General features: G+C 38.2%; 1 protein-coding gene across 9 annotated transcripts in view; it reads left to right on the top strand.

Moving 5' to 3' along the window:
- Window positions 1–1534: 1534 nt before the first annotated feature.
- The window catches only part of CADPS2 (calcium dependent secretion activator 2), a 568074-nt gene continuing 542786 nt past the window's right edge, over window positions 1535–26822 (top strand). For 8 of the 9 annotated variants that reach the window (XM_019031559.4, XM_019031557.4, XM_055347443.2 and 5 more), the window contains exon 1: window positions 1535–6366. In XM_019031559.4, the coding sequence (XP_018887104.3) occupies window positions 6028–6366 (339 nt within the window). In that variant the 5' untranslated portion in view covers window positions 1535–6027. Of the gene's footprint in view, window positions 6367–6899; window positions 6969–26822 lie in introns of those variants that run through there. The other variant, XM_055347442.2, reaches the window with a different exon arrangement.

The following is a 26822-nucleotide window of genomic DNA, read 5'->3' as shown; positions in this document are numbered from 1 at the left end:
TTTATATTATATAATAAGTGTTATTTTAAAATAAACTAATAAATAGCTATTTCTAACTTTTCTTAGCTTTATTTTCTAATATGAGAAACACTGATAAATATAACCACACCAAAAAAGTTATCTGGGGTCATTAATAACTTTTAAGGGTGAAAATGGGTTCAAAGAACAAAACATTTGATAATAATTATAGCCTAGAGTAACAGCAAATAGTTAATAAAGGCACATCTTTCTTTTTACCACATGATATCATTTTTACTAGTCTTATAATTTTTGCATAAAACTCTATTTCACTTTAGTTGAATTTTCTTGAGCATTATTGTTAAAATGGTGTAAGTTATTTTACAGTAGTAGAATTTTCATCTCTTAAGTGAGACATTGGTTGAATTCCTAGTCAATCAATGCAACTCTCTCTTTACAACGTCCTAGTGTAGTGCTTAATTTAGACTAGGCAGGCACTCAATACATGTTATTGACTGGCAGAAAATGTGTTTAACAACAAAGTCAATATAAGTATAAAAATCTATGAAAGCTGGAGGGAAAAAAAAGCCTCTGGCTATTTATTGCTTTATCCAAGTATGAGCATAATTTCTATGTTCTATCCATTGCCATAAAAATTTCACATAGTTTATGGATTTATTAACATTTTAAAAACCCAAACATTCTCTTCTGGGCTAAATATTTGCTTCTCTGGTGATCATAATAACCACTAAATACATATCTTGAATTGATGCAAGACTTTTCTTTGACACTTTGAACACAGGCCACAATGTGCTTTTACATTCCCTTCCTCCCTGCACTTTACAAGCCAACTCATTTCTGTTCATTTTCTTCAAATTTCTCATAACATAGAAAATTAAAGAATAATAGAACTGTAATCAGTCTCTAATGAATCCCCATAGATTGAATATGAACAAAAGGATGGTAGCTTCTTATTTGGGGTCAAGTCTTCTTATAAAAATTATGAAATCTCCGACATCAAGATATTGTAACATCTGGGAATTAGTCTGATTCTTTACAGGTTAATGATAATAGCAATACAGACTCTGAGTTATATAAAATCCAATAAATAAATGCATAGAACAATTTGCAACTTTATTTACATTTGGTTTCCATAGCTTTATGGCCCAAAGTGAGCTTAATAATAAAGTGATTACTGTATAATAGTAAAATACTTGGCATGAACTAAGAACTTACTGTATACCAGTACTTTGTACGCATTATCAAGTATTTTAAGTACTTTGTATGCATTATTTTATTTATTCTTCACAACAACCCTTTGAGAGTAGTGTGTGTGTGTGTGAGAACTGGGAACTACTCATTTATTTGTCAATTTATGCTTATCATCTGCATATATTTTCACCCATTACCTGTAAAATGTGTGGTCCCAGAACAGTTCTTCATTACTGACTCAGATTCTAACTGGAGAGGAAAAAAGGCAAAAGTAGAGTAAAGGGAGAGAAGGGATTTAAATGTGGTTTCCAAGAGGATTATTGCCTCATAAGATATAAATGTTCAACATAAAATTTCAAACAAATATTGTTTTTATTTTATTTTTGTAACTGCATATTTCTATGTGATCTGACAGTTTTCCCATAGATGTTGCAAAACTGATTCTTTCATTTGTCCTAAAAAAGATTCCTCTTTCTGTTGTACAATAATTTTAGTTATAACTATACTACAAAAGATAATAGACTGTCTACTTTCAAGACACTTAAGGGATATTTTGAGAATTTTTCTCTAACAACACATGAGCATATATTATCACTATTGTTTAATTTGTTCTCCTGTCTATTTCATATGCATTCTCCCAGTGGGTAAGTTATTAGCTTTTATGTATTCAGAATAATGCATAACCTAAAGTGGGAACCCAAAAAATGTCTATTCTATGAAAAAAATGATTTCATCTATGAGTTGAAAGAGTTAACATTTACTTTGAGGCCAAATGCACAAACTAATTCTCATTCAGAAAACAGCCCACCTATGATATTCAGGTCACATACTTGTTTCCTTAAATATTATTGCCAAAACCACATTTTATATTCCATTTTATTACTGTGCATCCATCTTTCCTTAGCATAAGAGATGTTCCATTAAAAAGCAGTATAAATTCAATTTGTTTTTATGCTCACCTTGAAAAAAGTAAAAACGAATCATTGAATAAGTTTAAGTGTATTGTGTGCATTTATGCTGTGTGCCCAATATAGCCTTATGTTGGGCCTCATTTAATCAATGATTCCAGAGCATCAACCAACGTTATAATTACTTGAAAAGTTAATATGTAAGGTAGAAACTTGGCAAAACATTAGCGCAAGCACAAAATTAAAAACTTTAAAATTATTTGGGTACAATTAACTAATGATCAGATCTTCTTTTCAGGTTCCTTTTCTTCAAACCATCCCTTAATTAGAGGAGAGGCAAGGAAGTTTCATTGGCCCTCTTCTCACTCTGAACACATAATTTCTAGACCTTATCATCCATATGTGTACTTTAAGCTCCTCAAAGACCTGATGTTTCTCCAAACCTACCTGTCTTCTAGAAGATCATATTATATCTATTATTAATCAAGTTACACTATTCTGACAAGCATCTTCTATGCTTGACCCTCTTTGTCAGCACCTCATACATATTCTATTAACTCCTTTGTCCATCTCATCAGCTTTCCTCCTCCTCTTGTCCTCTCTCTTAAGTTCAAGGCCCCATTGTTTCTCTCTCAGACGTCCCTAGTAATCTCCTCTTCATAGCTTGTCTCTGGTTTCACTGCCCTTATATTGCTCCAGATGGACTCTTAAGAGTTATGGATCACAGTATGTCTTACCTTACTTAAAACCCTTCTGTATTTTCCCATTTTCTTCAGGATATGTTTAAATTCCAAAGCATGGCACACAGACCCAATCCTGAATTTGCCTCTGCTTATTCTCTAGTCTCATTTTCCACATCTTCATATTACATACATTCTTCACTTCAGGCATGCCACTTTACTTGTAATTCTCCAAAGTGGCAAACAATTTCACATCTTTGCAAATACTTCCTATCTACAGTGTCCTCATCTTGACAGCTCTAAATTATTCTTCAAGATATATGTCAAGCATCCTGGAAGACTTCTCTTACTGTATTAGTCTGTTTCCACACTGCTATTAAAGACAATACCTAAGACAGGGCAATTTATAAACAACAGAGGTTTACTTGACTCAGTTCCGCATGGCTGGGGAGGCCTCAGGAAACTTACAGTCATGGCAGAAAGCAAAGGAGAACCAGACACCTTCTTCAGAAGGCAGCAAGAGAGAGAGAGAGAGAGATGGGGAAACTGCCACTTTTAAACCATAAACGTCTCGTGAGAATGCCCTCACTACCATAGAACAGCGGGGGGAACCGCCCCCCATGATTTAATCACCTCCCACCAAGTCCCTCCCTCCACATGTGGGGATTACAATTAGAGATGAGATTTGGGTGGGGACATAGAGTCAAACCATATCACTCACTATCTTCTGAATGAAGTGTTTCTTCTCTGTATTGCCATTATCTTCCAGGTTATTGGAACACTCATCAGATTGCAATCCAAATATTGATTATTTTAAATAAATGTTTTTTTCATTTGTCATTCCTTAACTGATAAACTTCTTACGGCCTATATCTTGTTTTCCTAAATATATCCAGTATAGCTTTAGCATATGTTAGTTTCTTAATCAATGTATGTTTAATGATGCTTAAACATTCTCTTTGTTGTCTTTTAGATATTTCTTTAATTTATGCCTCTTAAGTCATCTTCATCTTCATGGAGAAAACACTGTATATCCTGCTCTAAAAATTATTAGATGTTTTCCTGTGGGATCCTCAAGGCTTGGAGTAATAACCACCTTTAATGGGAAAAGAATAAGTGATCACATCAAGTAATATTAATTAATAAAAGGAACTGAAAAATATACCTATTGTTGGCAAGAAAAGAGCAGTAAAGTTGCTATATTTAAATCATACATTTATGTCCCTAGAAATTTTTATTAGTTTAGTAAACCTCATACATTTATTATACTGTCTTATTATCAAGGCAAATTGCAGTAGAAAATGACACTATTTGGAACTAGAAAACTGTTTTGAGTCCTTATTCCATTAGGTGCTAGTTCTGTACCCTAAGGAAAGGATTCTTCAACTCTCAGGTTCCTTATTTGAACAATGGAACCTAAAATAAATGAGATAATGTATGTAAAGAGCTTAGTGCAGTATCTGGTTCAAAGGGCAATCAATAATAATATTACCTGCCTCAGAAAGCTATTACTTTGATGAGGGTATTAAACAATTTCACAGATCTTTGCAAAGTGCTAGATAAGCATCAGCTATTATGACAAGATTGCTATTTGTTTGCCTTGCCAAAAATAAAACATTGCCTTTAAACACATAGGTGTTTGAGATTTTCTATTTCTTGGCAGTTTGTGATCATCCCACAGCCATGCTCTTACTGAAGACCTTTTATTACTAGGGGGCCTGTTATGGATTAGGCAGAAAAATAGGTAAGACTCCTCAGGAGTAAACGCCTCCTTGTCTTTTACCCATCTAGAGAGAATGTCAGTAAATGCAGAAGTCTCTCTTGTGTACCTAACTATATGAAAGTGGCCTGAAAAAGCTAAAACTGCTGTTTGACCATGGTGGTAGAGGAGCTCAGAGCTGGTAGTTAATTTGCCCTGTGTTATTTATTTCCACTGAACTTCATCACCTCCCTGCCCACCTGGTCGCTGCACACTCCACCTGGTGTTGAATGCATTGTTTTGCCTATTTCCCCCTCTGTCAGGACTTAGGACATAAGATACAGAATTACTACAAGAAACTCCTAGGTGGTTCCAGCACTAGGACTGAGAAATCTGCGCACATAAGGCAGGCTTCAGCGCAGCTACAAGACGCCCACTTGAGGCCAGAACCATCAGCGACTGAGTGTCATGTGCCTTAGTCCACCGCGGGCTCCGCAAAAGGCTAACAGTGCTGGACACCGGGAGGGCGCTCAAATCTTTGCTGAATAAATGTCCACACTACACAACCTGTTTTGAGTCAACTGCATCCCAACCCAGAAAATAATCGAGATATGTTTGAGCTGAATCAGTATCATTTTGCACATATAAAATCTCTCTTGCCGTGAGTCTGCAGGACTAAAACAGTTTAAAAAGTAAGCCTCGTTGGTTTTCTTTTTTTTTTCATTACTCCGACTTTTATAATTTGGGCTTCAGCATGAGCATCAAAACGGCAGCAGAGCAGAGTGAGACTTTTCAAAGTCTTGTCGCAAAGATACTTCGTGGTGAAGGGCTCCAGTCCCGCTTTTCCGCGCTGGGGTTCAATCCTAGGCAGCCGATTCGGGTTGGGGAGATGTCTCGGCCGCTACCCCTAACCTCTTGCTAGGGGACAGTCCCTCCCCTCTCCCCATTCCACCTCCACCTGCTGGAGAAAAGATCACAGGTGGTAGGTAGGGTGAGGGTAGTCGGAGCAGCCCCGGTGGACGCTTACACGGGCCATCGCGCTGGGCCGCTCCCCGCCTTTGCAAACTGTGTGCTAGGGCTCCAGGCGGGCCCGGGCAGCAGCGGCGGCGCGCGCACGCGCACTCCGCGGCCCCGCGCGGCTCTTCAACATTCAATTCCACGTGTTGCTTGTTGTAGGCGCCACAGGTTCCCCACCTGCGTCCGGGCGCTCGGGCCGCTCCACCTCTGCCGGCGGGCTCTGGGGAACCGCTGGGTCGGCGCGCCCGGGGCTGGCGGAGCAATTCCTGAGGCGCTCAAGCTCACCCCCAACGCTAACTCCGCCTATTCAATCCCGGCGGCTCCCCCTCTCCCCCCTCCCAATCCTCCTCCCGGCTCCTGCCCGCCCCTTTCGCCCTGGTGGTAGGAAACACTCCTGAATCTAACTCGACGTGTCCGGAAAGCCCTGGCCAGTTTTCCTTTCGTTCTGCGGCCGCTGCAGCCAGCCCCGCGGCTCCCTCAGACTCGCGGGCGCAGCCGCCGGGGGTGAGGCGCTTGGGGACAGCGGGCCGAGCGGCGGGGATCCCCGAGCACCATGCTGGACCCGTCTTCCAGCGAAGAGGAGTCGGACGAGGGGCTGGAAGAGGAAAGCCGCGATGTGCTGGTGGCAGCCGGCAGCTCGCAGCGAGCTCCTCCGGCCCCGACTCGGGAAGGGCGGCGGGACGCGCCGGGGCGCGCGGGCGGCGGCGGCGCGGCCAGATCCGTGAGCCCGAGCCCCTCTGTGCTCAGCGAGGGGCGAGACGAGCCCGAGCGGCAGCTGGACGATGAGCAGGAGCGGAGGATCCGCCTGCAGCTCTACGTCTTCGTCGTGAGGTGCATCGCGTACCCCTTCAACGCCAAGCAGCCCACCGACATGGCCCGGAGGCAGCAGAAGGTGAGTTGCGGGACCGGGCGCCTCCTACCACCACTTCTCCCTGGGGTTTTCTCCCGGGAGAGCTCTGGGACGCCTCCCGTCCTTCTGCGAAACGCAGGACACCGTATTTTTGTTAGTCTCTGAGGGCAGAGGAATCTTTGGGGACAGGACGGTGCTTTCACCCGCCGGGTATGCGGCTGCAGCGGACACCTCTTCTCCTCCCCGCCTGGGCTGGCAGGAGCTGTCAGCTCACCATCCGTGAGACAGAGACCAACAGCGCCGGCCGCGCCGCGGTTGCACCCGGCAGGCGCAGCTCTGGTCGGATTAGAATGCAACTCCCATCAACTTTAATTTCCAACAGCACTGGTGCATTCCTGTCCACCTAGCCTGGCGTGATATTGCTAGAGCTGGGTTTGCCGAGGGTCTGAATGAGTGTTGTAGCTAGACGAAACAGGTGGAGCCCGAGTACTTCTCTTAGCTAGAGTGAAGTCTTCACTTAAGAGGGGTAGAAATTTTCCTCAGTGAATAAAAAAGTTAAATTCATACGTTTCCTATATTGCCGTACAACCAGGACATCAAATCCAAACACCGAGAAGGCATGCAGCTTTGTAAAGTGTTTGTGGGTAAGTAATTTCTCGTCTGGGCAGGCCTAATTAATGAAATACACTATTACTGATGAAAGATAAAGGATTGGTGAATGACCACTTCATAACAAATGCTTTCCAAATGCTTTTTTGGGGAGCAAAATGCTTATTCTCCCCCAAAAGTTAAGAAGTTTGTTTCAGGTGAAAGGCTGGCCAACTTGAGTTTCAAAACAAGACCCCAGGGGCCTGATGTTCTGTACCAGACACGAGTAATGACTCAAATTGTCCTAAGTGGTTAAATGTTTACAATAGAAACTCTAGGAAATCTTTTTAATAGAATGCTGAACCTGGAAGGTTCTGTAGAAATCGGTAACAGTTCCCTCAGTTTGTGACAAGACCTAGAGATCCAGAGAGATTGTAGTCTGCTCAAGGCATACCTACATGCACAGACATTTATTAGTTTTCTGAAATATTAACTTCAGTGTGTGAGGCATTTTTAGAAATTTGGAGAGGTTTTGAGTTGACTTCAACTATAACTGTAGTTCAGAGTGAATTCAGTCTCCCTACACTCTCCTACCCCCATTTAGATAACCTTTATTTTTTGAGGTATAATTGACATGTAAAAAGCTGTGCATACCACTCCACCCTAACTATTGGTGGTTTCATAGGTATATAAGTATCATGGGGATAAGTACACACCTATAATTAACACTATTGTATGCTTAAGATCTATCCTCTTAGAAAAAAATTTTAAGTGGTCTTACCCAACTTTTTAAAACACACACAAACTGAGCAACTATTTTGGAATCATTTATTCTCTGGGAATCCTTATGGAATATTTCCTTACAGCTGGAGATTAATAACAGATCCTTCAGGTAACCTAACCCTAGGTATTGAGTCACAGAATGTTACAGATGGAAGAGATCTCGAGATCCTAGGGAGACTCATGTTGGAGAAGAGAAATAGGTCATAATAGCATTTCCCAGTCCCAAACAAATTGGCACAGTTAAAGCCACTATTACTCAGGTAAGTTTTGAATGCCCCGCGGTGTTTTTATGAGTCTGCTGCTCCACTCCTGGATGAATCCCATACTTCCTAATCAGTTGCTCCAATTGAGTCTGTTCTGAGGCAGTCACCCGTGGCCTCTTCTCAATTCTAGTCAAGCGACTGTCAGCTTCAATAGTCATTGTTAAAACTATTTTTTGTATATGTTGTGGTATGAGTTCATATCATGCAGTCTCTAGTTTTACCATTCATATTGCATTTAAGCCTATTTTTAATGATTAAAGTGTAAAAATAATGTTTGGTAAAATTAAGAGACTATTTTCTCCTTGTAATATTATCCTTGAAGATGCTTTTGTAAATTTACTATGAGTTGATTTATACTGTGAATACTTGTTGCATTTTGTTAATGAAGTGGACCCTCCCTTAGCTGTTCAAATAGTGCATTTTTCTCTGACTCCTTCTGTTTAAATATTTGTTCAAAATTATTTGAATTGGCAAGCAGGTGCATTCACAATACTACTGGGGAGACTATTGTTATAACCTTATCCAGGCATTACCAAAGATAATTTCAAACTACAAAAAAAGCAAAATACAACATATGTTCTATGGAAAAAAAATAGAATCCTTAGGAATTTCCGTATTCTAAATGCTTAAGAGCATTGAGCACAGGTTAACTTTTGTGAATTACTTTTATTTTTTATTAAGATGGATGCCAAATAACCTAAGTATTTACTTTACTCAACCCTCCCCCACCTTTTAAAAAATGTGCTGCTTACTAAAGGGAGCTGGAGCAACTTTTGGCAGTCTGGTTTCCTCTTAGGGCAAAATGAAATGGGAATTTAACTATGTTTATGTGAATTTGATGCACAAGCTAATAAGTAATGCCAAAACTTACTTGAAGTCTTGCATTATATAGTTAGATTATCTAAAAGAAGTAACAAGGTAATTGCAAAATCACTAATCCGTTGTATATTTTATTCTGTATCTTCAAGTAGTCAGGCATCCAGTAAAAAGATTTAATAGCTGAAATTGTTGTCATTGAAATGAATATTGCTGCTTACTCACTTCTCTCAACTTCAAGAATTTAGAGACCCAGAAATTGAGATCTGAAAGGGTCCTCATTTTATGAAGAAAATTAATCACAAAGATAAGATCTTTACCCAGGAGGCCAGGAGTCAGGTTTCTCTTCAGTCAAAGCCCGTTCACTATTAGAGCTGGTGAGTTTCTATGAACCAGAACTGAGCAGCAGTGTTATTTATTTATTTTTTTCACTTGGCTAAAATGGTCCACAAAGTTAGTAAGAGGTTGTGTCTATGAGCTATTTGAGAAAGCTTAGTAGCATTAAACACAGTTAACGAACACATGAATTTCTTTGCTTTTGTCTAGACTATTTCAATTTTGAGGAATAATAGTGGTCAGTTTATGACATTCAAGCCCTCTGATTGACCACTGATGTTTTACGGAAAATTCTGGGGGTGCATATGGGCTACACACTGTGACAGAGTGCCTTTCCAGGTGCTACACCTCCTAAATGAACATATCCAGGGGTTCACACATGATATGAATATGAACTAATAAACAGTGATTGAAAGTGACGTCAGTAGTGATAGTGCTTGAGCCTCTAATGCTGATTTACCCTGATTACCTTTGCACCACCCCAGTGCTAACAATGATGATTAACTTTGGATGGTTCTAGATCTTCAGTTAAAGGTAGAGTCAGTGTTGAAACTAGAAAAACAATAATACAAATCAGGTACTAATTAATAAAGGCAATTTGTTAGACTTTTGAAAAACATTGAGACCTTGGAGGAAAAAGTAAAAAAAAAAAAAAAAAAAAAAAGGGGTCCTTGGTGGTTTGAAAGTTAGAGAGATCCTGATAAGCATAATGACCAACATAGAAGAGATTAAGTAGCTTTACTCATAAATGTGAGTTCACAGACTTCAGGTCTAAATTCGTAACAATATTTAAGATGTATATGGCTTAAAGTGCTGGTAGTTTTGATTAGAATCCATAGGTTTCTAGTCACTGCTCTTTTCATTATTTGAGTTTTTATGTATTTTTTAACTAGAAATAAGAGGATATTAAAATAGAACCTACTAACCTTCCATATAATTCATATACCTATATTTTTATGTTTCGGTGTGTGTCTCCACTGTAACCACACTAAATTGTGCCTTATTAAACCATTTTGTATAATCACTCCTACCACTTTGCATAATTTTCTGTGATAATTCTAAGTTTGAGAAATGTATGTAAATAATACTGTGAAATTGCAGATGATGGAGAAGTAAACAGGTAAAATTGATCTGGAGAAGAATATTGTGGGGAAATAGTATTGGGTGAAATAATATACCTCCAACTCGCTCATTTGAATGTTGTAACTACTATAAAGTGGCCACTTTTATCTCCCTTTGGACATAGTGGTACTTTCCAGGTTTTATTTTGTTTTCATCTTCTGACTACTTTGGTGTCCGCTGTGTACATGTAAGTGTCAGATTCAGTCCATGCCTCAAAGAATTAGTGAGGAATAGGATAGAGTAAAGATAATATAAAGGCAATGTGAAAGGGTCTTTTACTTTTCTGTGGGAAAGTGGGAACTAGTGTTCCTAAACATGTTTTGAGACCTCTGAAACTCACCTTATTCCCCTAAAGAAAGCCATAAAAATGGTAATACCTGTTGGTGTAAAACTAGTGAATTCAAAGTAACACTTTCCTGATGTTTCTAGCAAGCCATAGAGACAAGTTAGCAGTGTTGAAGCCCCATAGTATGCCTTTCTTTCTGGCCTGCAGTTTTCCAGCAGATCTGATGATAGTCCAAAAATGCTATACTCTTAGGGAGATAGGGTGATTCATCTTTTTGTGCTCCTTTGGCTTTGACGCATTATGGTCCAAGTACAGAAGAGATGTGTTGTGATATTTGCTGCTTTTAATTATAGGGAATACCTTGCCCTGTGGGGAGTGAGTTGGAAACCACGTATTAAAGTAAAACCTCACACTGGAGTTAAAACAGTATCTCAGGGAAAATTGCTTGTTGCTTCAGCTGATTCTTTTAACCTTCCACAGGGTATCCTGAGACCACAGCACTTAATTTGGTGGAATGAGTTGTGCTAATGAGAACTCAGACAGATTAAGTGACGTTGTCATTTGCTTCTTTCCTTCAAAAATGAAATCAGCTGCAATTTTGATATATAATGACTGCTTATAAAGTGAAATAAAATATTTTAATGGTGTGTTTTCCCTTTTCAGTTTCGTTTTGTTTTGCCTTTAATGGAAACAGCTCTCTTCATTCATACTCTTACAAAATAAACACAGTTTGTAAGGTCATTAAAGACTTTCAAAACAAAATAGGAAAGCTGACTGCCAGATTATAAAGTCTGGGAATTCTGAATGGAAAATTCTTTATCATTTGTTAGTGAGGTAGACCACTTTTGACTGATTGTGCTGCTTTATATTTATTTCAAATTAATTGAGACCTTTGTGAAGGAAGAGGTGGATTGCATAGTCATGTGACATTGCTGTTTCAGTTTTTAGCCTAGGAAAGACCTAATAATTAAATAGAGGACATATCAGTGGGACAAATGGCATATTTTCTAGGGTTTGAAGAGCATTTAAACATCAGATTATGGAATTGTTGTCCGAAATCTGTAATATATCATTTTATGTTCACTGTGTTTCAGCTACCTAAATGTTTTGATATGTTTTCCTTAAGGAAAAAGAAGTGTGATTCTTATCTTAACTGCACATTAGAATCACCTGGAGAGCTTTAAAAAACAATCTCATTATCCAGGTTGTACCCCAAGGTAATTAAATCAGTCTCAGGGGGTATAGTGTTAAAACTTCCCAAGTGATTTCAGTGTACAGTCAAGGTTGAGAACCACTGTTCTAAAGAGAAGGTACAGAAAAATGGCTTATTTTCACCTAGGAAAAATGAAAGTATTGGCAATAACAAGTGAGATTACTAATTAAGCTGGTATTCCATGTGCAGGAAAAGGTAATGGGGATACTCGAAGCAAGGAACAAAAAACACGCAAATAATATTCTAGAGTTTGTGCAGTCGATGCAGTGGAGAGGCTAGTGCATATTTATTTAGACTTATAAAAGGTGTCTAGGTGATATGCTGGAGGCTTTTAAAGTATATTCACAGTACTGTCTTTTATTCATTGTACAACTGTAGATAAATCACCACATTAGCAACAGAAAGTATATATTGAATGCTTAGGGTAAGCGTGAGTGTTGCTTTCCATTCCAGAATGAACTGGGAAGAAGAATACAGTGAAATCTCCAAGTTGGAGCTGACACTCAGTAATTCCTAACTGAACAGTACAGTTCACAAAGGTCCTACAAGACCGTTAGTGGGCAAACTGTTTCCTCAGTGTATGTAGTAGTAATGCCTACAGGTTTTCCAAAAAGTAAACTTTAGAAGTCATTCAACATAATTATTAAAGTAATTAAATGACTTATTAAAGTAATTAATTAAAATGACTTGTTTATTAAAGTAATTAAAATGACTTGTTTAAGTTCTGCTGTGTCCAAAATTATAACATTAGGTGGACAGTAAGGAAAACCTTCTATTTTCCTCAAATCTTATTAAAAAGGTACATTGTTGGTTTGCGTTTGGGAGCCTTTTACTTTGTACAGCATCATGAATGCTCTGCTTGCTTCTTGAAACTTTTATACCACTTTGTAGACGTTGTGGTTTCAGTACTTTCATTTTATACCTTCAAGTTAGTGATGGATTTTTATAATGAAAATATTACTGGGGCAAAGGGCCTGAAAATTTAAAGCCTGTCTTTGTCAATCTAATAGCTAATATATTTAATTTGCTTCTTTCTGATTGCTTGTGAGGATGAGTATTTGTAAGCTAGTATCCTTTTCCCCATTTCTTTTCTTTTCTTTTTTTATTTTTATTTTTTATTTTTGAGATGGAGTCTTGCTCTGTTGCCCAGGCTAGAGTGCAGTGGTGTGATCTTGGCTCACTGCAACCTCTGCCTCCTGGTTCAAGTGATTCTCCTGACTCAGCCTCCCTAGTAGCTGGGACTACAGGCACGTGCCACCGTGTCTGGCTAATTTTTGTATTTTTGGTAGAGTCGGGGTTTCACCATATTGGCCAGGCTGGTCTCGAACTCCTGACCTTGTGATTTGCCCACCTTGGCCTCCCAAAGTGCTAGGATTACCTGCATGAGCCACTGCACGTGGTCCTTTTTTTTTTTTTTTTTTTTTTTTGAGGCAGAGTCTCACTCTGTTGCCCAGGCCAGAGTGCAGTGGTGCCATGTTGGCTCACTGCAACCTCTGCCTCCTGCGTTCAACTGATTCTTGTGCCTCGGCCTCTCGAGTAGCTGGGATTACAGGTGTGCACCACCATGCCCAGCTAATTTTTTGTATTTTTAGTAGAGATGGGGTTTTTCCATGTTGGCCAGGCTGGTCTCAAACTCCTGGCCTCAGGTGATCTGCCCACCTCAGCCTCCCAAAAAGCTGGGATTGCAAATGTGAGTCAAGATGCCCGGCCTGCAGCCCGACTTTTGATGAATCTCTACTTTCATTACTAAGTGTTATGGCCCAATTTAATTATTTCGTTGGTAAACTATTTATTGAGTCCCTATTATGTGAATTTAACACTATCCAATATGTTCCGAGGATATAGTAAGAAAATAAAACAAGCAAATAATCCCCTTGTGGGCTAATGTTCAATAATTATAGGTTGTATGTCTATAAGTTTATTAATTTAATTCTTTTTTCAAATTATCATGTAATTTTAACTTATGACAACTTTGTATTTATTTATTTATTTATTTGAGACAGAGTCTTGCTCTGTCGCCCAGGCTGGAGTGCAGTGGCAGGATCTTGGCTCACTGCAAGCTCCACCTCCTGGGTTCACGCCATTCTCCTACCTCAGCCTCCGGAGTAGCTGGGACTACAGGCGCCCGCCACCGCACCCGGCTAATTTTTTGTATTTTTAGTAGAGACGGGGTTTCACCATGGTCTCGATCTCCTGACGTTGTGATCCGCCCGCCTCGGCCTCCCAAACTGCTGGGATTACAGGCGTGAGCCACCGCGCCCGGCCGACAACATTGTGTTTTAATTTCTGGTGTGGTTATTTCCCCCTCTAATGTGTCAGAAATTTTTTACTTGTATCATTCGTCCTTCCCTTCCCACTTTTTTTTTTTTTTTTTTTTTTTGAGACGGAGTTTTGCTCTGTCGCCAGGCTGGAGTGCAGTGGCGCGATCTCGGCTCACTGCAACTTCCACCTCCCAGATTCAAGTGATTCTCCTGTCTCAGCCCCCCGAGTAGCTAGCTGGGATTACAGGCACGTACCACCACGCCCAGCTAATTTTTGTATTTTTAGTAAAGACGGGGTTTCACCATGTTGGCCTGGATGGTCTTGATCTCTTGACCTCATGATCCACCCGCCTTGGCCTCCCAAAGTGCCACTTTTTAAAAATAGTGCAGTAGTATAGCATCTTTGTTAGGAAAGCACTGTCTTCAGAGGGCCTGGACTTCATCTTCTCACTCACTCACTGTGTGAACAAGGCACTTCATCTTTCTGGGACCTGACTACTCCTTCAGTAAAATGTTGATAATGACTTCATAGGATTTCTGTTGTGATGAAATGAGATGCCTATAAAGTACATGCTCCTGATTAGATGCTATCGTTTCTAGTTGTTAATTAAACCTGTTTGGGAAACAGTGATATTTTTACTATATTCAGCCTTCTAGGAGCATACGATATCTTCAATTAGTCAAGACTCTGTAGCTTTTTGAAGGTTTCATCATATAGATCTCTTGCATTTATAATCAAGTTAATTTTTATATTTTATATTTTTATTGTGACATCTTTTTTAATCTCATGGATAAATGGGAAGCTTTTTTTGTAATTAACTGGTCATTGATGTTACTTAATTGTTGTCTTCAGTGTTGATCCTTTTAGATTTTCTAGGTAGGCAGTTGAAGCATCTGTTGATAGTGATGGCTTTTGTCTGGTCCTGTCCAATAGCTATACCTCTTTTGTTTCATATGTCACCATACTCTTTAGAATAGAACAGTATTTGTACTTGTTGCCAAAACCCTTGTTTTGATCCATTATTCACTGGGAAATGTTTTTGGTGCTTTACTAGTGAATATACTGTTGGTTAGGATTCTTGGATAGAATTCTTGGTATTCTTTGTTTATCCTTTTTCAAAAATTACATTAAGAAAATAAAATACATCAAGAATTGATACTGAATGTTATCAAATTCCTTTTTTGTATTAATAGAGGTGAATGCCTAGTTTTGTTTTACTGATGTGACAGATCAGATTACTAGGTTTCCTGTTATTAAAGCATATTTGCATTTCTCGGGTAATTTCTACCTGATTATGACTGTTTTTTTTTAATACATCTTTGAGTCTGAGTTTCCTGTACTTTTAATTTTTACATGTATGTTCATAAGAGAAAGGTCTATCAATAATGGTGTTAACTGAGAAACATTTTACCTTTATATGTGCTCTAGAATAGTTTTTTTGTTTTGTTTTTGGTGCGTAAATCATCTGATACATGAAGTTTTGAAAGAATTCACTCGTGAAATTACCTGCATCCAGACCCTGTTTTTTTTAGCCTATTGCTTTTTCTTCTTATTCAAAATTAAAATATGATAATTGCACGATTTCAGAAAATTGGCTATTTTCAGATATATTAACATATTTTTCGCTTATTTTTCCAATATCCTTTATGTTACCTATAAGTCTTATTTTAGATTATATTCTTCCTGAAAATATACATGTATATATATAAAATGGTGGAGTGCAGTGGCTAATACATGTAATCCCGGCATTTTGGGAGGCTGGGGTAGAAGGATCACTTAAGCCCAGGAGTTGGAGAACAGCCTAGGCTACACAGTGAGACTCAGTCTGCACAAAAAATAGAAAAAATTAGTCAAGTATGGCGACTCATGCCTGTGTTCCCAGCTACTCAGGAGGCTGTGGTAGGAGGATCACATGAGCCCAAGAGGTCAAGGCTACAATGATCTGTGATTGCACCACTGCACTCCAGCCTGGGTGACAAAGTGAGACCCTGTCTCAAAAGAAAAAATAAATATAAAATTATATTTGCTGGATTCCCTTATTTTATTTTATTTTTTGACACAAAGTCTTGCTCTGTGGCCCAGGCTGCAGTGCAGTGACACGATCCTGACCCACTGCAACCTCTGCTTCCCAGGTTCGAGTGATTCTCCTGCCTCAGCCTCCCAAGTAGCTGGGATTACAGGTGTGCACCACCACACCCGGCTAATTTTTGTGTTTTAGTAGAGATGGTGTTTTGCCATGTTGGCGAGGCTGGTCTTGAGCTCCTGACCTCAAGTGATCCATCCACCTCAGCCTCCCAAAGTGCTGGGATTACAGGCATGAGCCACTGTACCTGGCCAGATTCCTTTTTTTTTTTTAAGTTATATCTGTTAACTTTATAAGTTCTGCTATTTTAGAAATCAATAGTTTGTATCCTTTCTTTGTGTTTCCCTTAGGGTTGTCTTTTGTTGTTGCTTTTAAAGAGGACCAAAGGAATGGGAGAGAGACGTGAGAGAGTGGTTCTCTCATCTAGCTTCTCTTTTAGGATTACTTTATTTTTGGTTTTGTAATAAGATAATGAGAATATATGAAAGCTATGAATTTATCTCTAAGTGCAGTTTGGCCTCAGTCCTTATGTTATAAAGCATTTTATTTAAATATTCTCATTGCAGATTTTACTTTTTTCCTTGAACCAGTATTTACATATTTAATCAGAAGAGTAATTTAGAAATTGCAGTTGAAAAATATGTTTTCTCTTTAGTAATAGATTTCCAATTTTAGGTTGACAGAGAATGTTGCTTATGGTACTTAGCATTGTTGTATGTAATTTAAGTTTTTCATCACAAATTAGTATACTGATTTTAAGATAAAAAGTTTGCTATATATCTAATAATTAGCATTATTATAGTAATCATTCCTATCTTATTTTTGTCTTCTTTGACTAAATTATCTTGTTAGTTGTATTAAGTTATTTTGCATTTACAGCCATATTTAATTCATATGTTTTGATTCCAGTCTCTTAGTTGTGTAAAGATTCATGAGTATATGCTTACAATCACTGAAAATTAACTTCGTTTGATCCACTTACTGTGTATATGGGACAAGGATTCTACCTTGTTCAGATTTAACACTGATTTTACTTTCTTTTGGTGGAGTTTTTCAGAGATATTGAAAAGTATCCATAATACGTATACACCTACACTCTTATATTCACCTAGTTATGCGTCTAATGTAAACATGTATGTACACATACATCTGCAAACGTATACACACTCACATTTCTGGATTGCTTTGTATTGAGGAAAATTATGCAACAATTTATGCCTAGTCCCATGCTTTAATAAGGGGGTTTAAACATTTTATTAGTTACCACTGATATGTTTAATCTTATTTTCTGTTTTGTTCAGTGTTTTCTGTTTCTTTTTTAAAAAAGTTTCTTGCCTAGGTTTTCTTCTAGGGTTTTTATGGTTTAGGTCTCACATTCAAGTCCTTAATCCATCTTGAGTTAATTTTTGTATAAGATATAAGGAAGGGGTCCAGTTTCAGTTTCCTGCATATGGCTAGCCAGTTTTCCCAACACCATTTATTAAATAGGAAATCCTTTCTGCATTGCTTGTTTTTGTCAGGTTTGTCAGAGATCAGATGGTTGTAGATGTGTGGCATTATTTCTGAGGCCTCTGTTCTGTTTCATTGGTCTATATATCTGTTTCAGTACCAGTACCATGCTGTTTTGGTTGCTGTAGCCTTGAAGTATAGTTTGAAGTCAGTCAGCATGATGGCTCCAACTTTGTTCTTTTTGCTTAGGGTTGTCTTGGCTATACGAGCTCTTTTGGTTCCATATGAAATTTAAAGTAGTTTTTTCTAATTCTGTGAAGAAAGTCAATGGTAGCTTGATGGAGATAGCATTGAATCTATAAATTACTTTGGGTAGTGTGGCCATTTTCATGGTATTGATTCTTCCTATCCATGAGCATGGAATGTTTTTCCATTTGTTTGTGTCCTCTCTTATTTCTTTGAGCAGTGGTTTGTAGTTCTCCTTGAAGAGGTCCTTCACATCCCTTGTAAGTTATATTCCTAGATATTTTATTCTCTTTGTAGCAATTGTGAGTGGGAGTTCACTCATGATTTGGCTCTCTGTCAGGACATAGGCAAGGGCAAAGACTTTATGACTAAAACACCAAAAGCAATGTCAACAACAGCCAAAACTGATAAATGGGATGTAATAAAACTAAAGAGTTTCTGCACAGCTAAAGAAACTATCATCAGAGTGAACAGGCAACCTACAGAATGGGAGAAAAATTTTGCAATCTATCCATCTGACAAAGGGCTAATATCCAGAATCTACGAAGAACTTAAACAAATTTACAAGAAAAAAAAAACCCATCAAAAAGTGGGTGAAGGATATGAACAGACACTTCTCAAAATAATACATTTATGCAGCCAACAAACATATGAAAAGCTCATCATCACTGGTCATTAGAGAAATGCAAATCAAAACCACAACGAGATATCATCTCATGCCAGTTAGAATGGCGATAATTAAAAAGGAAACAATAGATGTTGGAGAGGATGTGGAGAAACAGGAATGCTTTTATACTGTTGGTGGGAGTGTAAATTAGTTTAACTATTGTGGAACACAGTGTGATGATTCCTCTGGGATCTAGAACCAGAAATACCATTTGACCCAGCAATCTCATTATTGGGTATATACCCAAAGGATTATAAATCATTATACTATAAGGACACATGCACACGTATGTTTACTGCAGCACTATTTACAATAGCAAAGACTTGGAACCACCAAAAATGCCCATCAATCATAGACTGGATAAAGAAAATGTGGCACATATACACCATGGAATACTATGCAGCCATAACAAAGGATGAGTTCATGTCCTTTGCAGGGGCGTGGATGAAGCTGAAAACCATCATCCTCAGCAAACTAACACAGGAATAGAAAACCAAGCACTGCATGTTCTCACTCATAAGTGGGAGTTGAACAATGAGAACATGTGGACACAGGGAGGGAAACATCACACACCAGGGCCTATTGGGTTGGGGGGCTAGAGGAGGGAGAGCATTATGAGAAATACCTAATGTAGATGACATAGTGGTGCAGGAAACCACTATGGCATGTGTATGCCTATGTAACCTGCACACTCTGCACATGTATCCCAGAACTTAAAGTATTAAAAAAATTTTTGTTTTGTGCCTTTTGCTATATGGACTCCATTTAAAAAATATATATCTGGAAAATGAAATGCCAAGTACAGTAGGTGGGTTTTACTTTCTCCAAAGATCATTTTCCTTAGGGAGGCATTTGGCTGCCTGTGTTTAAGGGCATTTCTGTATTCCTTTCCTGGAGCTAGGGACAGATAGGGTGAAACAATATAACTCTTCCTTCGCCTTCCTTATGTTTGTGCTTACTATTCTGATTCAAAGGGCAGGACACATGTATTTTAAGAGGCTGTGTCTCCAGTTTTGTTCTTGGGTTGTGAAGTCCATGGACATTCCTCTGGAAATTGGATTACAGTTTTAACTTTAGTTTACAATGTTGTTACCCTATTTAAATCTTTTTTCTGGATCTGCATGGAATTTTTTATTAGAACATGGGAAAAATAAATTCTGCTACCATGAAACTTGTATTCTTACTAGTTTAACATATTTAGGAAAATGCATTCCAAATTTTATTTAAAGAGATGAGAGCCTTAATTTGGTTCTCTAGAAAAACTAAAACTAAAAATACTGCTTAGTTAAAAAGGCTTACAAAATGCTGAATATCATAAGAAAAAATTCTGAAATATAACAAGACAACTTTAGCCTACACTTTTGAAGCTCTTCTTTTCTTACTCAGAAGGATTGCATATATTCTCAAGCAGTAGTAAGTAGGGAGATTGAGATAAAGCCCATTCTTGTTCCCTCGTCCTTGCTTTAGGTCCACTGTGTTTTGACATGTTTTATATTATAAGCTTTTGTATAAAGCTTTCTTTGACAAAACAAAGGTTCCTATAATGAATCTCATTGTTTTTAACTGGAACACCTGAAATGACAGAGAGGGAGGCCAAAATGTTCAAGTAATTATGAAAATTTAAAGTTACATGATTAAAGTGTGCAACACTGTAAGAATTCCTATAGTTTGATCACCGTATCTTAGAGTCCTAGGCTTTGAACTTTATCCTTTTTCTTTCCTTTAAATCACCTTAAAACTATGTAAGAGATAAGCAATGTGGGGCTATACAGCTTAATCCACCACAGATCTTGGTATAAGAAGCTGAAATCTAATAGGTAAGATGTTAACTTTGTGATCCTTCAAATAAAGAGAGATTTTTACAAGTCAGTTGTTTGGAGCTCAGGGGAGAGATTTGGGCACAAGAGTTAAATTTGAGTGTTGTCATATGTATGGTGATTGGAACCATGGGTTTGGATGAGGAAGCCCAAGAAAAGAGAGTCTAGGAAGGAGAAGATTTTAAGGACTGGTCTTAAAGAACTACTATTTAAGACTGGAGAGAAGGCTGAGCTGGAGAAGGAAATGGAGAAGAAGTAGCCAGATGTATTAGAAGAAAACTAGGATGGTCCATGTCACAGAAACTAATGAAAGTGCTACTTAACAGGATGAGTAGAAAACAATGTCAGGTGCTACTGAATGATCAAGTAAGATGGAGATTGAAAATGTTAATTGGATTTTGCGATATGGAGATTACCCTTAACATTGGTGACCCAGGGAACTCATTTTAGGTTCTATTTCACACAAGCCACGTTTTCAGACATTGACATTCCTAAACCGTATTTTGTATGCTGAATCTAGCCTTTCTTTCTTTAGCAGAGGAACAGCTTGAGTTATTACTTGGTGGCTTTGCTGCTCAACAGTTAAGCTTCAACAGTGTTGTGCTTTTTATATCCTGTTTTTTTTTGTGGGGGGGAATACTGTATAAATATAAATGTACATATGCATGTATTTGTTGTGCTTTTGTTTTATAATAATTAAAAATTGTCAGTGATAAGCATATATTTTGAATGTGGTACAACTGAGATCAAGATCATGAAGTATCCTGCAAATAGAAAATCCTTGATATTGAGTACTTAAGATTGGTTGTTTTTCATTTCATTTGAGAATGAAAAGAGAAAACTCAACATGTGAAAATGCTGGAATACATAAGTCAAAAAGTGGGATGAAACCAGGGTGTAATTTTTTTTTTTCTCAGCACTGTGGCAACCTCTCCCCTCCTCCATTGTCCCCTGTCTTCCTTTGTTTGACTTTTCCATTTTCAATTTTCTATCTTAGGACCCTATCTGCAGTAAGGATCTGCTCTTCTTTGTCCTTTCTAAATTGCCGTATCTTCATCAATAAAGTGATTAATATTTGCTTCAGTGATGTATGGTGGGAAGATACATAAAATAATTTCTGAAAAGCACTTAGTTCAGTGTCTGACCTGGACTATATCTTCAAAAAGTTTCCTGTTAACATTTTGTAATAATTTACATTCAGGGAAAAATGTTCCCTGCTATAAAGCATATTGCATTTATCAACAAATATTGAGGCAATATTTGAACAGATTTCATGTGGTAGGAACTATTTCAGGCACTGGAATATAGACATTGGAATATAGACATGGACAAGATAGTGCTTTTTATTAATCTCTTTTTGGGTGACAAATAATTGTGTATGTCTGGTACAATGTGATGCTTTAATCTATGTATACATTGTAGAATGATTCAATCTAATTAACATATCCATCACCTCATCAACTTATCTTCTTTTTGTGGTGAGGTTGTTAAAAATCTATTTGTGTACCAATTTTGAAATATACAATACATAATTATTAACTGTGGTCAGTCACCATGCAGTGCAGTAGATCACTAAAATTTATTCTTCCAGTTCAACTGAAATGTTGTACCCTTTGATCAACATCTCTCCTTTCTCCATCCCTCCTACTCCCTCCAGCCTCTGGTAGCTATCTTTCTACTCTGTTTCTATGCACATATATTTACAATTATTATAACTTTTTGATGAATTGACCCCTTTATTATTATATAATGACCTTCTTTGTCTCTTTTTACAGTTTTTGATTTAAAGTCTATTTTGCCTGATATGTATAGCTACCCCTGCACTCTTAGTTTTCATTTGTGTGGAATATCTTTTTTCTTCCCTTCACTTTGAATCTGAATGTGTCCTTAGAGATGAAATTAGTCTCTTTTTGGAAGCATATAGTTGGGTAGTTGCATCTTCTTTTTTTAATCCACTAAGCTGTTTGATGTCTTTTGATCAGAAAAGTTAATCCATTTATTTTCAAAGTCATTATTGATAGGTAAGGATTTACTATTAAATTTTGTTAATTATTTTCTGGTTAATATGTAGATCCTTTGTTCCTCTCTTCTTTTGCTGTGTTCCTTTGTGGTTTGAGGATTTCTCTATGGTATGCTTTGAATGCTTTCTTTTTGTGTATCTACTGAGGGTTTTTGCCTTGTGGTTACCAGGAGGCTACCATAAAACATTTTATACTAATAACAGGCTGTTTAAAGCTGATAATAACTTTGATCACTTGCACAAACTCTATACTTTTACTCTTTTCCCATTCACAATTTATTATTCATGACATATTTTGTATCTTTTATTGTTTGTGTCAGTTAGCAAATTATTAAAGCTCTAGCTTTTAATAGTTTGGCTTTTAATCTTCATACTAGAGATATATTTGGTATTCACAACTCCATTACAGTATAAGTGTGTGTGTTTTATTACATAACTACTTTTACCGGTGAGTTTGATATTTTTGTGTTGCTCCTTAGTGATCTTCTCCTTTAGCTTGAATGACACATTTTAGCATTTTTTTTTTTTGTAAAGCAGGTCTAGTGGTGATGAATTCCTTTAGCTTTTGTGTGTCTGAGAAAGTTTTATCTCCCCTACATTTTTGAAGGACAGGTTTGCTGGGTATAATACTATTGGCAGTTTTGTTATTTTTCTTTTAGCTCTTTGAATATATTATCCCATTTACTTCTGGTCTTCAGGGTTTCTCTTGGAAAAATCTGCTAGTAATCTTATAGAAGTTCCTTTGTATGTAACAAGTCACTTTCTCATGCAGATTTTTCAATATTTTCTCTTTGTTTTCACTTTAGAAACAATATTTTAACTTATTTATAACAATTTGATTATAATGTGTCTTATTGTGGGTCTCTGGATTCATCATATTAGGTGTCCAGTGAGGTTCTTGGATCTGGATTTCTAATTTCTTCCCTAGACTTGGGCAGTTTTCTGTCATTATTTCTTTATATATGGTTTGTATTCCTTTTTCTTTTCTCCCTCTGGTACTCTGATAATGCATAGTTTATTCACTTGATGGTGTTCCATAATTCCCTTAGGTTATCTTCAGTCTTTTTCATTCTTTTTTCATTTAGCTCCTCAGATTCGATGATTTCCAATGATTTTGTCCTTAAATTTGCTAATCTTCTCTTCCTCTTGACTTAGGCTGCTATTCAACCTGTCTGTTGAATTTTTGAGCTCAGTTATTATAGTCTTCAGCTCAATGATTTCTGTTTAGTAGTTTTTAATATGTTCTCTTCGTTGAAATTATGTTTGTTCTTGTATTGTTCCCTTACTTTAGCGAGCATCTTTATTACTGTCCTTTTGAATTCCTTGTCTGGTCAGAAACATATCTTCATTCATTAGCATAAGCTTCAGGAGATGTATCTTGTTCTTTTATTTGGAACATCTTTCTGTTAGTTAATTTTCCTTGACTCTCTGTGTTGGTTTCTGTGCATTAGATAAGAGAACCACCCCTTCCTGTCTTGTTGGAGTGGTCTTGCGTGAAAGATCTTTCTTTCCAATCAGGGATTCTATATTCTAAGCTCTTTGTGTTTGTCCAACCTGCTGTCTTTGTTCTTAGTGGCTCCCACGAAATTAGAGTGTCAAGTCATGATATTGCCTTGAGAGAGGTGAGAGAAGACAGCCTCTTGAGATGTAGCTGGAGAGGTTAGAATGTTAAATATATATTCCTGTTCCTTCTTTGAGAAGTGGAGAGCTGGAATTTATCCCCCACTCATTCTGCCCTACACTAAAGTGAGAGTCTGAGGAAGAATCCTGTACTCTTGGTCAGACTGCTCACTTTTAACCTGGGGAGATAGTTGCTGAAGGTTTGCAAGTTTAAAAGTCACTTTTGTTCTCTGTGCTCTGGGAGACCAGCAGTGTAGAGCTCCATCAACTTCCAGAGCTAGGTGATTTAGGAGCCAGTCACTCAAGTGAAGGCTGTAAAAGTTGGAGCACTCGATGCGTGCAGAAACTACTTCCAGGGAGAGTCTGCAGATATAGATTTATTGCTGAAGCAAGTCAGAGAAGAAAGATCAAGAAGTGCTCACTCTGGCATTAAGGCAAGCAGAAGTCTCACACCCTTCTAGCAGGAAGAGATTTCTAGTTGGGAGTTATCACTGAAATGAACCAGGGAGAAAGGCACAGAGGGTGCTCACTTTCCCCTTCAGGCATGAAGAGGTCCATTCCCCAGCTTCCTTCCAATGTGAGATTGCAGGACTATATCTCAAAAGCAAGCCAGGAAAGAAGGCTTAGGGAGTGCTTTCTTTTTCATTGTTGTTGGCAGAGGCCTCCCATCTCTTTCCACAGAGAGATTTTCCATGGGTCTGGAATTGTCCCTGGGGCAAAGGGAGTGCCATGCTTCCCATTTAGGCTCAGTTAAGTTTATTCTTTATTGGCTATGCAGGTTTATAGAAGTTGGGCTGATCCTGGGGGCTACAACTGCTGGGAATGACCATGCAGTCGAAACTCCCTTTGTTCTTTGCGCTTGAGAGAAATCATCCGATGCCCTCTCCCTGCCATTCCTCAGGCATGGTGATTTAAGAGCAAAGCCCTTCAGCAGGGACTCTAAAAGTTGGGCAGGGTATATGTTGTACAAGACTATTACCCTTCAAGAATAAGCTGGGAGTTGATATTTCCTTCTTGGGTGCTTAGGGTGGAGTTAGTGTGCAAGTATATCTCAGCTTTTTCTACCCATTTTGACAAGGGTATTTCCTCAGTTGTCTGGTACACAGGAGTCTTTCAACTGGATTCTTTCTCTTGGAGAGAATTGATTTCTCAGTGTGTGAGAGGAGGGACAGTCAGGAGCCCTGTATTTTATCATGTTGCTCAAGAAAGCCCTTTTGAAGCTTATATTCTAGTAGAGGTGATGGATTAAGCAACAGATAAATACATGTATATTCCTCTTAAGGGAGAGTAACTGTGGGAGGGGGTTTGATGTCAGTGGTTATTTTAGATAGGGTGGTCAGGGCAAGCCTCTTGTAGAAGCAGGTAGCAGTTGATCAGGATTAATTAAGTGAAGGACTGAGCCCCTTGGAAACAGAGGAGGAAAGAGTATCCAATATAGCACTAAAGCAAGAATAAAAAGTCCTGTGGTGGAATAGAATAAGCTTTTCCTATAAAAAGCAGCAAAGTTGTGCAGGGTGGCTAGCATGATGTGAGAAGAGGAAAGTGGGAAGAATTGCATCTGGAGAGGTATGCAGAGGCTAGCTTATATGAATTTTTTAGGCCGTGGTAAGATGTTCGGAATTTAGGTGTGCTGGGAAGCTGTTGGAAGGTTTTCAAAAGTTTCAGGAAATGATCTGATTAAGATTCTAAAAAGATCTCTTTGTCTGATCTGAGAATAGACAGTGCCACTACATGGCACAGCTTCAGGGGTATTTTTGTTTGTTTTGGTTTGAGACAGTCTTGCCCTTTTGCCCAGGCTGTAGTCCAGTGGCACAATCTCAACTCACTGCAACCTCTACCTCCCGGGTTCAAGCAATTCTCCTGCTTCAGCCTCTCGAGTAGCTGGGACTACAGATGCGTGCCACTGCATCCGGCTAATTTTTGTATTTTTAGTAGAGATGGGGTTTCACCATGTTGGCTAGGCTGGTCTGGAACTCCTGACCTCAGGTGATCCACCCACCTCGACCTCCCAAATTGCTGGGATTACAAGGTCTGAGCCACTGCACCCGGCCACCAGAGACTTTGTTAAGATGGAATTTAAGGCACCCTCTTAGAGTTGTACAGTCTTGAGAATAGATTGTAGGGGCAAGAGTAGAAGAAGAAAGACCAATTTGGAAACTATAGCAATGGTTAAAGTTTGAATAGGTGGTAGCCTGAGAGGTAATATAGAATATAGCCTGAAAGTATTTACTCAATATTATTGAAGTTTATAAATGCAGTAGGGTGAAACTGTGCTATTTTGAGATTATAACATGGTTAAAAATGTTTAAGCTATTTTATTAAAATAATAAATATGTTTATGTGGTTAAATAAGCCTTGCAGAACTTAAAATAGAAAGCAGCAGTCCCCTGCCCCACTTTTTCCCATTCCCAGTCACATTCCCAGAATAAATTCTTTTAACTATTAATGTTTTTAATTATTTGGGAAAATACTTCCAACATCAAAATAAGATGCCTACACCACTTTCCTTCATTCATTCTTCTTAGACTTTAGTCTTTACAGTACTTCCTGCAGAGGGTGCTGGGTGGGGAAGATTTAGCTCACTCACACAGACATGTGGCTCCCCTTTCTTCCACTTGGAATATGGTTATCTACTGCTAGTGGACCTCCAAGATGTTCTCACATTCTTATAAGCAACAGAATTTTTAGTTGGATAAATGCTGTGTGGTTGAAGTCTACATTTCTCATTTTCCTTTTCCCCCTTTCGTTAACAATGGGACAGACCATGATTGTCTATAGAGAATGTGGGTCAATAACACAACTGTGGGAAACACCAGCTTTGTTATTTCTGCCATGCGAAATAGGACCAGGTCCCATAAGATCATCAGTCTTAATGAGGAATTGCAGAGGCAATGTTTGTACAGAAGTCAGATACAAGCCAGAGACTG

This window comes from Gorilla gorilla, chromosome 6, assembly GCF_029281585.2.
Source record: "Gorilla gorilla gorilla isolate KB3781 chromosome 6, NHGRI_mGorGor1-v2.1_pri, whole genome shotgun sequence".
Taxonomy (NCBI): domain Eukaryota; kingdom Metazoa; phylum Chordata; class Mammalia; order Primates; family Hominidae; genus Gorilla; species Gorilla gorilla.
Note: the sequence above shows the minus strand (reverse complement) of the source record. Positions and strands in the feature narration are given on the sequence as shown.